We start from the raw sequence: 16,643 nt of genomic DNA, 5'->3' as shown, positions 1-16,643 counted from the left end.
GCTGAAATAACACTTTTGAATGTAGCTGGCTGTTAGCCAGATCCAGTAAGGGGATTTGGGGTTGGAGAACACAGGCAGGAACCACATTGCTGCCAAGTACTGCCCAGTTAATCTGGTAAAATGTAATCTAAAAAGTGCAAGACAATATATTAGGAACTATAGAGGAAAAATAATTTATAATAGCTAAGTGAAGAAATTCTTCCAAATATGTAGAATCTGTAGGGGAGCAAAGGAGACAACTTAAAGTAGCCTTTGATCAGATTATGGAGCAGTACAAACAAATGTGGGAGAATTGGTACTGATCACTTCTAGCTTGAGTGATCATAGTAAATAGGTCTTTTTATCTAGGGTCTTAAATTATTTACAGGCATTTGATCCTGAGGGAATGTACTAAAATAATTACCAAGTTCTCAAGACTTCATGCATGTTACTTATACACAAAATTAACGAATTAACAAACATCAAATCTCTCGTCTCTACGTTTTTGCATTCTTTCCTATGATAATTAGTACTTAAAGTCCATCAACCAAAAGGAAATGTTTTTTCTTTCAGCATTTCTAGAACTTTTTTCTTACAAGAAAGTTTTTGATTTTGTAGCCAGAAAAATTTCAGGTTCATTCTGACGAGTTGCTTTGATGATGGAACTAATGAAGCTTAAGGTATTAGTTTCATTCTCAGGTATTTTCCTTCAACAGCTAAATTTTGCACTTTCATATACTTAGCTGTCTTGTAAATGAATTCCCACTGTCACAATTAATTTAATTAGAATGTATTAACTAATAAATTCATGTGTCACGAGAGAAATGTTAACTAAGTGGCTTGTCAGCATTGTATCTCATCAAATTATGAAGTATGATATTACTACTTTTTCCCACTTTTATAACCTGGGCCTTGGCACAGTTGAGTGTAGTTAAATTGCTGTCAGACTGTTGCCCATAATCCCCAATTGAAGTAGACATTAAACAGTGAGATCCCATCTTGGCTACATTATGGAGAAATGTCTTTTTTGCTGAATATCCAGCTCAGAGAACTGGAATTTTACCACCACACCCATTTCTCTCACTCATTAAAGTTGAGTAATGGACCTGTGGTCAACCACAATTGTGGGATCACTTATTGTTAATATTCCTGAGAAGTTGAATTTAATTTAGACATCTGAGTTTCCTAAAACATTCTACTTTCTGTGAGCAATAGATTTTTATCAAAAGTGGCTGGGAAGGAATGGGGGGAGAAGAAAGAATTTAGAGCTGTCAAGGAAATTTTTTTTCAATGTATAAAATAAAATGATTTTTATGACTCATTATTAAAATCAAACTTAGATCGTTAATCTTTTCTCCTTCAGATTACTGAAATAATTCATGAAAATAACTTTGCAGAAGACCTTTATTGGTGACGTACTGCAAAAGGATAATAGCTACTTCGTACCTTTATCCTGTTCTAGTCCTTTAGTTCGTGACTCACTAATATGGTACTGTGCAATATAAGTATAATACCAGCCACATGTCATTTTAAATTTTTGGATGAAAATTTTGAACAGGTGAAATTAATTTTGATATTTTATATAACAAAATAGCATTCTTTTGATATAAAATATAACACATAGTATATCTTAATTAGCATTAGCCATATTTTAAGTACTTAGGAGTCACATGTGGGTAATGGCTAGACACTTTTTTTTTTTTTTTTTTTTTTTTTAGAAAAAAAATATTAGATCCTACCCTTGGTAAAGGAGGAACAGAATTTTAGATAAACTTAAAAAACATTTGATATAAGGAGTGGGGGATGCATTTTTCACAACCCTTGGTTTACTTTCTAGATCACATGGTTAAAGCTTAGACAGCTAAGTTTTCACTTGTATATGTCATAAATTTTCCTAATATGTTAACTATTGTGTAACTGTGCTGGAGCTGGTAGAGAGCTAAGACGGGTCCTTTAGCTTGTAGCTTTCTAACTTGATTTCATTGTGGTTGACAAGAGAATGATAGAATTCAGATTGGAGTTCAGAAATGAACTCTATTAATGTAGTTCTTCATGTGTGTATGAGGCATATGAAAACTTATTTTGTACCATTTCTTTTCATTTTTCCCACATAAAATATCCTTTGTCTTATAAGAATATTCTTTGTTTCTACTGGAAATTTTGAGTATGGATTTTCTAGTACAGTTGGGTTTTGATGGGTTTTTGTTTTTGTTGTGTGTCTATATTCATAAAACAAGAGGCCTTTTGTTAGAGATTCTAATAGCCAGAAGTTGGTATATGTGGGCACAAAGAGCTTTTTTTTCCCCCAAAATAGAAGTTATTTAAAGTGTAGATTTTTGCAGTGCTTACTGCAGAGGGATGAAGATTAGTAGAACCATTGGCCTCACCCGCCAGGTGGTCCTTCATAACCTTTTTTAGGCAGTTTCATCAGTGGTAAGATAGCCAGATTTTAGGTGACAGTGAATGTTGAAGCAGAGTCAGCAGTGTACACACCTGTGTGCATGAAAGAATAGGAAAGCAAACTAGAAGAAATAACAGTCTAGGAAAGAAGATTTGGGGTAGTGGAGACTTGAGAAGTATTGTTTAATGAAATGGAGGAGCCAGTAGAGGAATGGGCACAGCAAGATTGAGAGAGTGGAAGGAAAGAGAAATGAATGGGTGATTAAGCCAGGTCTTTATTCTTTTGGATTCTTCTTATATTCTTGTATCAAAATATGAAGTCTGAGACATAAATGCAGTTTTCCCTCTAAATCACAAAATGAATCAGTTTGTTACATTTCTTTTTTTAATTAATTAATTTTTAAAATTTTTATTGTAAACAAATGGGATACATGTTGTTTCTGTTTGTACATGGAGTAACAGCATACCATTTGCATATTCATACATTTACATAGAGTAATGATGTTTGATTCATTCCGTTATTTTTTTCCTTCCCCCCACCCCTCCCACCTCTCTTTTCCCTCTATACAGTCCCTCCTTCCTCCATTCTTGCCCCCCTCCCAACCCCCATTATGTGTCATCATCTGCTTATCAGTGAGATCATTCATCTTGGATTTTTGAGATTGGCTTATCTCACTTAGCATGATATTCTGCAATTTCCTCCATTTGCCTGCAAATGCCATAATTTTATCATTCTTTATAGCTGCGTAATATTCCATTATATATATATACCACAGTTTCTTTATCCATTCATCAATTGAAGGGCATCTAGGTTGGTTCCACAGTCTGGCTATTGTGAATTGAGCAGCTATGAACATTGATGTGGCTGTATCTCTGTAGTGTGCTGATTTTAAGTCCTTTGGGTATAGGCCTAGGAGTGGGATAGCTGGGTCAAATGGTAGGTCCATTCCAAGTTTTCTGAGGAATCTCCACACTGCTTTCCAGAGTGGCTGCACTAATTTGCAGCCCCACCAACAATGTATGAGTGTACCTTTTTCCCCACATCCTCTCCAACACCTATTGTTGCTTGTATTCTTGATAATCGCCATTCTAATTGGGGTGAGATGGAATCTTAGTGTAGTTTTTATTTGCATTTCTCTTACTACTAAAGATGGTGAACATGTTTTCATATGTTTGTTGATTGCTTGTAGATCTTCTTCTGTGAAGTGTCTATTCATATCCATAGCCCATTTGTTGATTGGGTTATTTGTATTCTTGGTGTAGAGTTTTTTGAGTTCTTTATATATTCTGGAAATTAGTGCTCTATCTGAAGTATGAGTGGCAAAGATATTCTCCCACTCTGTAGGCTCTCTCTTCGCATTGCTGATAGTTTCCTTTGCTGAGAGAAAGCTATTTAGTTTGAATCTATCCCAGTTATTGATTCTTGCTTTTATTTCTTGTGCTATGGGAGTCCTGTTAAGGAAGTCTGATCCTAAGCCAACAAGGTGAAGATTTGGACCTACTTTTTCTTCTATAAGATGCAGGGTCTCTGGTCTGATTTCAAGGTCCTTGATCCATTGTGAGTTGAGTTTTGTGCAGGGTGAGAGATAGGGGTTTAGTTTCATTCTGTTGCATATGAATTTCCAGTTTTCCCAGCACCATTTGTTGAAGAGGCTATCTTTTCTCCATTGCGTATTTTTGGCACCTTTGTCTAGTATGAGAAAATTGTATTTATTTGGGTTTGTGTCCGTGTCCTCTATTCTGTACCATTGATCTACCTTTCTATTTTGGTACCAATACCATGCCGTTTTTGTTACTATCGCTTTGTAGTATGGTTGAAGTTCTGGTATTGAGATACCCCCTGTTTCATTCTTCCTGCTAAGGATTGCTTTAGCTATTTTGGGTTTCTTATTCTTCCAGATGAATTTCATGATTGCTTGCTCTATTTCTGTAAGGTACGTCATTGGGATTTAGTTTGTTACATTTCTTTATGCCACATGTCTCAAAACTATACAGTTTCTATCCTTTCCAGGTCCCCAAGTGTTTGACCATTTATCCATCTTGTAATATTTGGGGTTTGCAAGAGTTGTTAGGGTATTATACTGTATTTTTATTCTGAGAATATGATTTACCACTTATAGAATTTTTCTAAATGTGAAGTTCCCTTATTGATAGTCATAAGGAAAATCCCTTGTCATAGTGACTCCTGTTTTTACTTGCTTCTAGAAGCTTCTGACATAGTTATTACTTGATCATATTATCCATTATCAGCAACATATTCTGTTCCTTGTTTCATAAAATTTTATTTATCTAAAGAATTATTTAGTTTTAGGTAGAAATTTCATTTTACCTTGAAATAAAGGTATACTTGGATGTTGAATTTAAGAGAGCCACTAAGTCTCTGATTTTCTCTGTACTGTTCAACTGATGTGACTGATAGACTGAATTATTGAAGGGTCAGCTGAAATGTTATTTGCCTTGAGCAATGTTTTACTTTTAAAAATATTTATCTTATGTCTTAAAAATAGATTCACATTTTTTCCTTTGATCTTTTTTTTCCCCCCCAGACTGGAGATATAGCTTGAAAATACTTGTTTTGCCACCTACTATTGAAAGCATTTTTTTGTAATGTTTAAATTAACGGGTAATACATATGAGAGGATACTTATTTACAAGTTAGATTTGCATTAAAGTTCACTTCCATACTGGCCTTACTGACCCACTGCACCCCTCTGTCTTTTCCCTTGAGCCTAGAGAGTTCCACTATTTACACATGGGTATTTATCTGTCCACCCCATTTTCATGCATGTGTTATATTTTATACAAATGTAAACAACCTGGGGAGACTCTTTAGTTTTGATTTGCTTTTTATATAAATGAGATCATATGCCAGATGTGGTGGTGCACGCCTATAATCCCAGTGGCTCAGGAGACTGACAGGAGGATTGCAAGTTCAAAGCCAGTCTCAGCAATTTAGCAAGCCCCTAAGCAACTCAGCAAGACCCTGTCTCAAAATAAAATATAGAAAGTTCTGGGGATGTGGCTCAGTTATTGAATGCCCTTGGGTTCAATCCCCAGTACCAAAAAAAAAAAAGAGGTCTTGACATTATCTTTTAAAATGACCTTTTTTTGGGGGGTGGGAGTGTGCTTAACATATCTTGGTGAGTGCTATATTTCACTTAAGTTAGATCCACTCATTCTTTTCAAACTTGTAGTTTTCCCTAATACAGATTTAATGTCTTACCAGTTCTCTGGTTTAGCTTGTTTCCAATTATCTTAATAAATAAAAACTCTGATGCTGGTTGCAGTGGTACGTACCTGTAACCTAGCTATTCAGAGAGACTGAGACAGGAGGATCACATGTTCAATGCTAGCCTGGAAAACTTATAGCAAGATCCCATCTCCAAATAAATTAAAAGGTCAGTAGCTATGATTGAGTGGTAAAGCACCCGAGGTTCAATCCCTAGTACCCCAAAATTAAAAACAAGCTGTCATCATTTAACATCTTCATATGGCATCTTTTTATGCAAATTTGTGTTTGATGGAATGGAATGAAAGTGTTAAGGAAGTTTCAGAAATATAACCAAGTCTAACATTGGTGGGAGCAGTATAAGAAAAGTACCCACTACCCCCTTTCTCTGTGGATCTCATGGTCTTGCTTTCTCCTTGCTTCCCCTGATTGGTTTTTATCAGTCTTAACTACCACATCATCAGGTAACATTATCTTTTTTGAGAATGGGCCCTTGGGGAGTAACCACCCCTGCTTACTTCCTTAGCTACATTTCTTTTGTTTTATTGGCACTGTCCTATTTGTTTTGTAATGCTTTCTGCTCTGGTGTTGTATCCTCTACCAGTCCAGGACCTCCCAACTCCCCTACTGAGCTGCTTTCCCAATTTTGCATCCCGTGCCCTTTGTGCTCTTTCACAGCCTGAAAGTTGTTCATGGAGGCCTCAGATTGTGCCTTTCTATAGTCAGCTCTCTAAGTTGTGTTGCAATTAAACATATTTCTCTATTTGTTTTACTTTTAAGGGATCTTTATATAACATGTTCACTTTTAGCTATACTAGGCATATTTTAGTTTTTCAAATCCAAAGAGCTGTATAAATCCAAGTGAATATAACTTGACTTCATTTAGCTACTAACTGGGGCTTATAAGAAAAATGAATACATTGAAAGATGTGTAATATATTGGCATATTTAATCTCCTTATCCCCTGACACAGTTCACTTCCTTCATTCTGGTTCCCAAAACTTTGAGACAAGATCAAGATTAGGAATTCTGTAGGAATTCTAAGTTGGGAACTTGTAGAAATTATTTTTGTTAGTATTTACATATAAAATGTGAATGTTTAGACTGGCTAGGTCCATAGTGACATCCTGGGGAAGGTGAAATCTCTGAGTGGTTTAATATGCAGATTAGGACAGGGTGTAATTCATTTAATTCTCATGTGGTACAGCATCCCTCTGTACTGTAGCCTTCTGTAGTTTCCTAGGGCTGTTAACAAATTGCTACAAACTTGAATGAATTAAAAAAAAAATAGAATTTTATTGTTGCTCGGTTCTGGAGGCTAAAAGTTCAAACTCATAGGTGTAGGCAGGCCCATACTCTCTGAAGACTTTAGGGGAGGATCTTTTCATAGCTGTTCCTAACTTCTGGTGTTTGTCAGTGTCCTTGGCATTCCCTGACATGTAGATGCATCACTTCAATCTCTACCTCTTTCATTATATGGCACTCTCATTCGTGTGTCTGTGTCCAAATTTTTGTCTTATAAGGACTCCAGTCTTTGGATTAGAGCCCACCCTAAAGCAGTATGACTTCATTTTAACTTGATCACATCTGCAAAATCCCTCTATTTCCAAATAAAGTCACAGTCAAAGGTACAAGGGATTAGGCATAACAGGAGATGAGTGAGAGATAATGTGAAATTGCAAAAATTTATTCTCACTGGGGGCAGGGGCATTCAGAGTCCATGTTTCATTGATGAAAGATTAATTCTAAAATGAAAGCCTCAGAAAACCTTTCCCTTTGATTTTTAATTTTTTGTTTGTTTTGTTTTTTTTTTTTTCTCTATGGCCTTAACATCTCTGGACAGTACCATGGGATATCTATAGAGTATGCTAAACAGGTCTTTAACCCAAAACTTTCCTGTAGTTTTTTTAATTCCATTTTTCAATAAAGTGTTCCAGTCTTGTGCTTGTTCATGAAGTTCATCTGTGACTGCAGAGCAGCAGTGTGAAGGCCTGGAGAAGAGCCTGGGATTCTATACTTTGAATAGTACTCCAGGTGGTTCTTAGGCTTGGGCACGTTTGAGAAACACAACTGTGCAGAGGGATAAAGTCCTTATGACAGGACCATATGAATGGCTTGGTCTTTGGTGATGATTCAGGGTTGAACCTGGACTTGGGAAACTTGGTGTTATAGAACAAGGAAACTGCTCGATATTTCATTGATTCCTAATGGGATAGTCATCAGAATCACAGGAGAGAAGCATTTAAAGCTACAGATGCCTGGACTCAACTTCAGAGATTCTAAATCAGTGGGGAAACTTATTTAAATGATTCCTAGGTGACTAATAACCAGCTAGATTTCAAGACCAGACCATTAATACAGTATAAAAAGTAAATGATTTGGAATCAGGATTTAAATCTTGGTCCTTTGACTTTTAAATGTTATCCACTGGGACAGAAGGATTAAAGTTCTACTTTGATGTCTTTTAAAGAGACACTACTTACAAAGTAGAGATTTTAGCTATAAATTCCTTATCAACCTACAGTCAGATGAAGAAAACTGGTGAAAATTTCCCACCATGATAATCTTGAGATTCTGATGCTCTTCCATGTTTATTGTATGGGTTAAGTAAACTATTTGGGTAATATAAATGACTTGCATAGACTTGTACGAACATGAAAAAATTTAACTGGAACGCGAGTGTTTTCTTGTTTAATTGTTAAGCTTATTGCCTCCTTTACCAACTGTCTCTTGTTTTCTTTAAGATCTGATTATGATGGACCTGCGACAGTTCCTTATGTGCTTGTCCCTGTGCACAGCCTTTGCCTTGAGCAAGCCCACAGAAAAGAAGGACCGTGTACATCATGAGCCTCAACTTAGCGATAAAGTTCACAATGATGCTCAGAGTTTTGATTATGATCATGATGCCTTCTTGGGTGCTGAAGAAGCAAAGACCTTTGATCAGCTGACACCAGAAGAGAGCAAAGAAAGGCTTGGGTAAGGTGCTAGCTCTCAGGGGGCTACTTAGGGTAATACCATTCTTTATAAATCAGTGAATACTTTTTTTCTTTTCTGATTTAGTCACCACTAAACTTCTGAAAGCTAACCACAGGATTGCTACCACTAAAATTTAATTAAGTGCCTGCTTTCCTACTTTTCTTCATTGAATAACAATTTGTATCTCATTCTACAAAGCAAAATCATTTTTGCATAAAAGTACCAGGTATTGCAAGATCCAGCTTGAACTGTATTGTCTTGATCCCAGAACATTACATGGATCATCTTATCTCTGCTGCTTTTAATTTTGAAAAATGATCTGTGATCTAGCCATTCATTATTGCCCAAGCCTAGTCCTTGAGTGGCAAAAAAAAAATTGCAGATTTTTACCCTTGGACTATCACTTTCTCTAAAGTTTATAATTTTTCAGGGTGTCCTTCAACACAAGCCAAACCAATCTTGTCCTTTAGAGATTATAACAAATAATGGTCTTACTGTCAGAGCTTCAGTAAGGGCTGGGCCATAGCTTCTGTAACTCTCTGAGCAGTCTTTTACATACAGTTTATTTAGGAGAATCCCAGCCGATTATTTCTAACTGAAGGTCTGAGAATGTCGTTTGGTTCTTCTAAAGCCTTGCTTTTGAAGAAAAAGTCAATTTTGTGAAAAATAGCTCTTCAGTGAGCACTGTTAGTACAACTTTCTGAGCTGTACTCAAGAGATTTGTGTGGCAAGTTGTACTACTTAGCAATTTCCAAAAATATTTTGCCATCAGAGATAGTGGTATGATTTAAGACATTATTAAAGAGTTTGCTTTAGACTTCAGTACAAATTTATTCTTTCTTTGTGTTGTCTGACTAAAGGGTACAGTATTTTATTCTTCAACATTATCAGAAGGTAGTTAAAAGATTTTGCTACATACAATGAACCAGCTACCCCAAGACACTTGAAAATAGATATAATTGGGTACTGTGGTGCACACCTCTAATCCCAGCAGCTTAGGAAGCTGAGGCAGAAGGATTGCCTGTTCAAGACCAGGCTGGGCAATATAGCAAGACCCTATCTGGTAATAAAAAGGGTTGAATATGGTAGAGTGCCCCCAAGTTGAATCCCCAATACCACCAAAAAAGAAAGAAAGAAGGTAGATATAAAAATCATATATCAAAAAGTCAGTCTTGGGCTGGGGATATAGCTCAGTTGGTAGAGTGCTTGCCTCAAATACACAAGGCCCTGGGTTCAATTCCCAGCACCACCAAAAAAAAAAAGTCTTATTAGGTTGCTTTTCTAACTGAGAGACGGTGCTCATTTTCAGTTTAAATCTTATAACTGTGCTAACATTCCAGGCTGAAAATAGAGGTGCATGAGGGTGTTCTCAGTCTTTGTCATGCCTCTTAATATTGTACCTGTTCATCCTACATTCAGTCTGCACAAATCTCTTCACAGAATTACTCTTAAATAATGAAGGTCCCTTAGTTTTGGTGTCATTTAAGGTAGATGTTCTGGCTCTTTGCAGGCAATAGAACAGTTCTGCTAGCAGTTTTCAGTGGAGAAAAAAAATGTTGATTTTTGTTATGAGCAAATACCAAAAGTTCACCACGAGTGGACTATATTTAATTAGAATGTGAATGAACTAAGTACTTTTTGCTTCTCCCAAATTTTGGAGATAGTGCCAGATATCCCTAGTTTATGCAGTAACATACTGTTGGAATCACAAATCCAGGGTAACTTACTTTAAAAAACTTATTTACTGTGGCATTTCTACACATTGTTTTGGTAGGTAACTATATACCAGAGTTTGAAGACCACAGATTCCTCCTTTTTTTCCATCTCTTTATAAGGCAAGCAATTAAGAGAAAAGTCATTGTTTATATCTGTATTTGCAAAATTTTGTTACTGTTTTTGAAATATTCAGTAGTACCTAGAAGACCATAGAAGTAATTCTAACATACAATTGTTTGGACCTTTTTCTTGTTAATTAAGGTTTGACAAATAGGAAATTTTTTCTACATGTGTATTATCATTCTCCTCCTTCCCCCAAAGCACTAATTTTCACATATTTATCCTTCAAATGAAGGTTTTTGTTTTGAGGTGGTGTGCCTTAATATTAAAAAGTTCTCACCCTTGATATATTTTCTACAGAAATGAACTAGAGCAGCTCATTATCTTTTTGGGGAATCACAGGCTCAAACACTTTGGAAGTCTAATGAAAACTAAAGATTCTTCTTTAGAAAAGTACACAAGTATGGATATATATATATATATATATAAAATTTTGCATGCCAAAAATTTCAGAACTATTATGCACCCTTCTAGAGCCATTTACTGACCAAATTCTTTAAAAAAAAAAAAAAAAAAAAAGGTCAGCTTTTTATGCCACTTGAACATGTAGAGACATATTTTACCTCATAAGAGTAATAAAAGGAGGTCCACTAAGTGCATTATATCTGTCCTAGATTAAATGCTGGCTTAGTGGCATCATAATTACGTCCATAGGGTTCTCCAGTGTCATAGTATACTACCCCATTCACTTCATAAATTAACACAAGCTTTTAAAGATCAGAATTAAAGCTTCGTGCTTTAAATAGGATGTGCCCTGTGTATTTTCATAACTGCCTGCAGCCTGTATGGACTGCAAGACATGAATGGCTTTTTTATTTTTAGAGGGTTGTCATATATACATGTGTATACGTTTGTGTTCTCATGCCAGACCACATGTGTCTCACAAAGTATGAAATATTTATTATCTATCCCTTTCTAAAAACAAGATTCTAACCCCTACATTAAACCATTTGGGCTATTTCCAGTGACTAGAATGCTTTTCAACCACTTTCATCTTTAAAAAAGCCCATTTTGAGAGACTGGGGATATAGCTTAGTTGGTGGAGAAGAGGGCTTGCCTCACATGCACAAGGCCCTGGGTTCAATCCCCAGCACCACAAAAAAAAAAAAAAAAAAAAGCCCATCTTGAATAGTCATATGTCTTTTTTATCTGGGCAATACACTTCAGGCTATTTATAGTAGTTTAAAAATATCATTTAGGGATAGAAGTTTTGATACCTTGCCCTTTTTTTTCTTAATAGTACAATAGCATTATTGGTATCCAATGTCATTTTAGCATAAATTGGATTCCATTGTAGATAATGCAGAAATTTTCAAAACTGGTATAACTTAATTCTGTTAATATCATTTAAACTCTACAGATTTAAAATTGTAAAAAGCCCCAGGCAGCTGGGGATATAGCTCAGTTGGTAGAGTGTTTACCTCATGTGCACAAGGCCCTGGGTTCAATCCCCAGCACCGCAAAAAAAAAAAAAAAGCCCCAGGCATGGTGGCACATACCTATAATTCCAGCTACTGGGAGGGATGAGGCTGGTGGATCACAAATTTGAGGCAAGCCTGGGCAATTTAGATCCTGTCTCAAAATAATATTTAAAAAGGACTGGGGATGCAGCTCAGTAGTAGAGCACTTACCTAGCATGTGTGAAGCCCACGGTTCCAGCTCTACTACTGCAAAAATTGAGTGGAGTTTTTAAAAAGTTCTGTTGTTATTTCCATGTAACTAAAGGAGGATGTATATTAACATTGTAGGGCTAAGGCTACAAGATTACATATTCTCTGAAGGAAAGTGCTGGTTATTTATAGGGTTTATGTAATATGCAGTTATGGCTAATGCCATGTCAGTATCAAAATAGTCTGTATTCACAGTGTCACCAGTACTCTTTGATGTAATCACTTCCCCATATTCATGGAATTAACACAGACTTGGAAAAGTCATTATTTACTACTAAGTGGTAGTCTTTTTCAGTCAAGCATAGTAGTAAGCTGAGATTCACATCTGTTGAAAGTTTTGATTAAAAGTTCCTGTTCAAAACTTATTTATATGACTTTATGTAGATTATCTGAGTCTCTATAAGTAGGTGATTGCATCTATTTTTTTGGAGGGAGGTACTGGGGATTGAACTCAGGGGTACTCAACCACTGAGCCCCATCCCCAGCCCTATTTTGTGTTTTATTAGAGGCAGGGTCTCAATGAGTTCCTTTTTAGCATCTTGCCTTTGCTGAGGCTGGCTTTGAACATGGGATCCTCCTTTCTCAGCCTCCTGAGCTGCTGGGATTGCAGCCATGCGCCACTGCACCCGGCCGGTGATTGAATCTTTAAACAGGAATTTTCATATTGTAAACATTTTTAAATCCCTAAATTAAGATATTCAGATCTGGAAGAAAGAAGCTCGTAGAGTAGAGAAGTAGATTGATTAGCTTTATAATCTTCACACTAACTCTCTCAGTTTATTAACAGTCTCATCAAAGATATGTTCTTACTACATTTCCTCAGAGTTTTAGATAAGTGTTCCTTCTATGTACGTGTTTTTAAAAATAAACTTGCTTTGGTCAGGTGTAGTAGTACATGCATTTAATCCCAACAGCTCAAGAGGCTGAGGCGGGAGGAGCACCAAGTCTGAAGTCAGCCCAAGCAACTTAGGGAGACCCTGTCTCAAAATGAAAAACAAAAGGGCCGGGGATGTAGTTCAGTGGTAAAGCACCCCTGGGTTCAATCCTTGGTACCAAAAAAGTGATAAACTTACTTTGAAATATAAGTGATATTTTTAACAAGGATATTATCTTTTTCTAAAAGCATCTACATTTTTTAAAGTTTGATTTAAATATTTTGAATTTTTAGAAAACCATTGTCAGTGGTTATGATTATTTACAAAGAAATGGAGATTCTCCTCTAAATGCAATAAAGAAAAATATTTTGGTTTATGTGTTTGATGTAGTATGAGAACCAGATAGGCATGGATATTCACTCCTGAATTCTGACCATAATCTCAAACCTAACCAAAGAGATAGGCTGGGTTTGTTTTTGGTCTTAGCACACCAGCTGTAGCTTGTGTTTACCTTAACCAGACGGCTCACTATAAGGCAGAAATGGGCCACTTAAGAGAAAAATATTTCAGTTGCCTGTCTGGCAGTTTTGTTTCAGAGACAATTTTTTTATTTCTTTGTGTTAGCCCTGGATAACACCTATGGTCACAGCACACACCTGGCTACGTCCAGAGCCTTGTGTCCTTTTAACCTTTTGCTGGATTTCTCTGCATTTTCTACAGAAAGATTGTAAGTAAAATAGATGGCGACAAGGACGGGTTTGTTACTGTGGATGAACTCAAAGACTGGATTAAATTTGCACAAAAGCGCTGGATTTACGAGGATGTAGAGCGACAGTGGAAGGGGCATGACCTCAATGAGGACGGCCTCGTTTCCTGGGAAGAGTATAAAAATGCCACCTACGGCTACGTTTTAGGTAGGTCCCTACTATCTGGGGGAAAAAGCCTTGTGGAGCCGGCACCTTGAAACGTAACTATTTTGTCTTGTAGAATGATTGTAGATAAAATAGACGCGGATAAAGATGGGTTTGTGACGGAGGGGGAGCTGAAAACCTGGATTAAACACGCCCAGAAGAAATACATATATGACAATGTTGAAAACCAATGGCAGGAGTTTGATATGAATCAAGACGGCTTAATCTCCTGGGATGAGTACAGAAACGTGACTTATGGCACTTACCTGGGTAAGGGGCAAGATGTCAGCTTGGCCGAGACCATGGTCTTGAGTCAAAGAAACAAATGGGTCACGCAGTAAAGGAAAGGAAGAAATTGTGCCTATCTTAAATAGTTCAATGCTGAACTGATTCCCCTGCATCTTATTAATTTTAAATTTGTATATTATGTATTTTTAAATTTGCTTAATTGTGGTTTTCTGAAGTCTGGCATCTTCTACATCATTAACTTTGCAAATATATTTTACCATTTTTTTTTTTTTTTTCTGTCATCCCTCATGTAGAAAATTTTTGGAGTACATCTTGTTTAAAAGGCTGCATTGTTCCAACAATGTAAAGCAAGAGACCTTTGGATGTCTCTTGATATGGTCACACTAAGATGGTAGACCTGAAATTCAAACCTAATTAGATTCCTGGAGAGAAGAGGAAGAAAATTACTGCCTTCCTTAAAATAAAATTTAAATAAAATAGTTTTCCTTGATAAAATTTTAACTGTTTCATTATGTCTGCTTACTGAAGTTTAGAAATAAAGATTTCCCATTTGTTTTCTCTGGCACATGAGTTTATCAGACTGCTTTGCAAATGCTTCAAGGCAGATAAATGTTACTTTGATTGCTTTCTGTTGATTCGGTAGCTTTTTTATTTGTGCCACCTGTTAATAATTTTCTTTGGCACTTCTACATTTGCCTACTATGGAATACTAGGTGGTGGTCTTATGGAGTTGATTATCTATGGTGTTTTTATTTATGAGATTCCTCTATTATACATGGTTACCATTTGTGACAAAAATACATAAATGGTGTTTTTGCATTTTTATCCTGGAAATTAGGCAAAATTAGGTTAAAGGAAGCATTCTCCACCACTGACTAACAGTGTATATATAAAGATCTGTTTCCCCACAAGATAGCCAGCTGTTCATGTTAATTACAAGAGTGCATACATTTCTGATGAAGAGACTTTTATTTCTGTGTTGGGCTTGTTCTCATTCCTAAGACCAAAGTGGCAATCTCTCTCTCAATGCTTGACATTTAGCCAAGAACCAAACATATCATTCACCCAATAAAGAACACGTGTATTAAAAAGCCAGCACAGATGGAGAGGCATCCTGTGTTTCTTATTCTCTGGCTAAGACCCAACACCCTCCTGACTTTTTCAGAATTAATTATAAATATAAAGCAAAGGGTAGGCTATTGGTGATCTAAACAAAATGGTACATTAATAAATCTCACTTCAGACCTAGACACTAACTTGCTGCCCAGAATGCTGCTTCAGCTGTGTATGATTATGTGCATAAAAATTTGTTGAGAACTCTGTTGCCTCACAGGGCAGATGATTCAATGTAATGGGTATTTCTACTGCCTGAGACTGTGCACAAACTGAAGCACTGACTAGAGAAGCAATGTCTTTATAAGGCATCTTTCTCTGGAGGCCTGCGGGTAGATAGCCCTCAGGGGGTAATGAGTTGGATTAGAGAAGTGCTGGGGAGTTTTTGTGAAAATGTGTTCTCAGTTCAGTTTTGATTCAGGTATAAATTATCTTGGCTCTTGGTTAAAATCTGTTTCAGTGAATCCACTCTTCACAAAAGGAATGTCAATACTGTCTCTACCACAAATAGAATAACAAATACTAAAATCCTCCCTGCCTATATACCAAAACTAGATTAAGAGCCAACCAGAGACTGTGTGCAGGCCACCAAAAGACCATAAAATGGTGCTTAGCATAAGTACAACACCCCGAGCAGAGCTGTAGGTATAAATTTCATCATTAAAAATAAAGCATTGCATCCTTTTCCATTCTTTAATATGTACATTTTGCTATTAGGTTGCTCAATTCTAGTCACCATGTTTATCCTAGGGAGGGGAGGAAGACTTTTAGCTAAGAATCTAATCTGAAAATGTAAAGTGACTTTTTCTGTTACCTTCTGTTACATAGTTGGTACTGAAATTGGATATTTGTTTAGAAGAGATGACTTAGGGTCTGAGAAAGATGGTATTTTCCTTAAATTCTTCATCTCCCTCCCATTCTGACTTTCAGTGTACGTTATTAGAGTCTCAAAGCCTTATGAGGAAATAAACTGTCTCACTATAGTTTTGACACTCAACAGAGAAAGAAGCTTCAAGCTGCTCAGCTCTTAAAATACAGCAGTTTTTGGTTTAGTTTTTTAAACTGTGCTTAAAATGTGAAAAGATTGAGCTGCACTATTAGAGATGGGTGAGGTCAGTGGTATGATCTTACTATTAAAGGGGCCTTGTGGCTCTTTTTAGAAAATAAGTCCCCTTTATATTTAATCTATATATTGTAGGAATGATAATTTCTTACCTTTAATGTGCTGTATTACTTTTCAAAGTATTTTCATATCTGTTATCTCATTTGGTTTACACAGTAACTCAACTTTTATTTTCTGTGGTTAACTCCTTTACATTTTTTCAGCTTATGGAAATTAAATTTTATTCTTCTAGATTCTTGTATAGAATCTAACTGCTGCTTGTGCAGTTAAACATCATAACAG

General features: G+C 36.3%; 1 protein-coding gene across 3 annotated transcripts in view; it reads left to right on the top strand.

The window, feature by feature from the left end:
- Positions 1-16,643, top strand: part of CALU (calumenin) — a 32,156-nt gene that overhangs the window by 1,873 nt on the left and 13,640 nt on the right. Inside the window, exons 2-3 of one of the 3 annotated variants that reach the window (XM_079150906.1) lie at positions 8,353-8,584; positions 13,953-14,146. In XM_079150906.1, the coding sequence (XP_079007032.1) occupies positions 8,361-8,584; positions 13,953-14,146 (418 nt within the window). In that variant the 5' untranslated portion in view covers positions 8,353-8,360. Of the gene's footprint in view, positions 1-8,352; positions 8,585-13,685; positions 13,880-13,952; positions 14,147-16,643 lie in introns of those variants that run through there. The other 2 variants (XM_079150908.1, XM_079150907.1) reach the window with 2 other exon arrangements.

This window comes from Sciurus vulgaris (assembly GCF_902686455.1).
Source record: "Sciurus vulgaris genome assembly, chromosome: 8".
Taxonomy (NCBI): Eukaryota; Metazoa; Chordata; class Mammalia; order Rodentia; family Sciuridae; genus Sciurus; species Sciurus vulgaris.
This window is presented reverse-complemented; position numbering and strand designations above follow the sequence as displayed.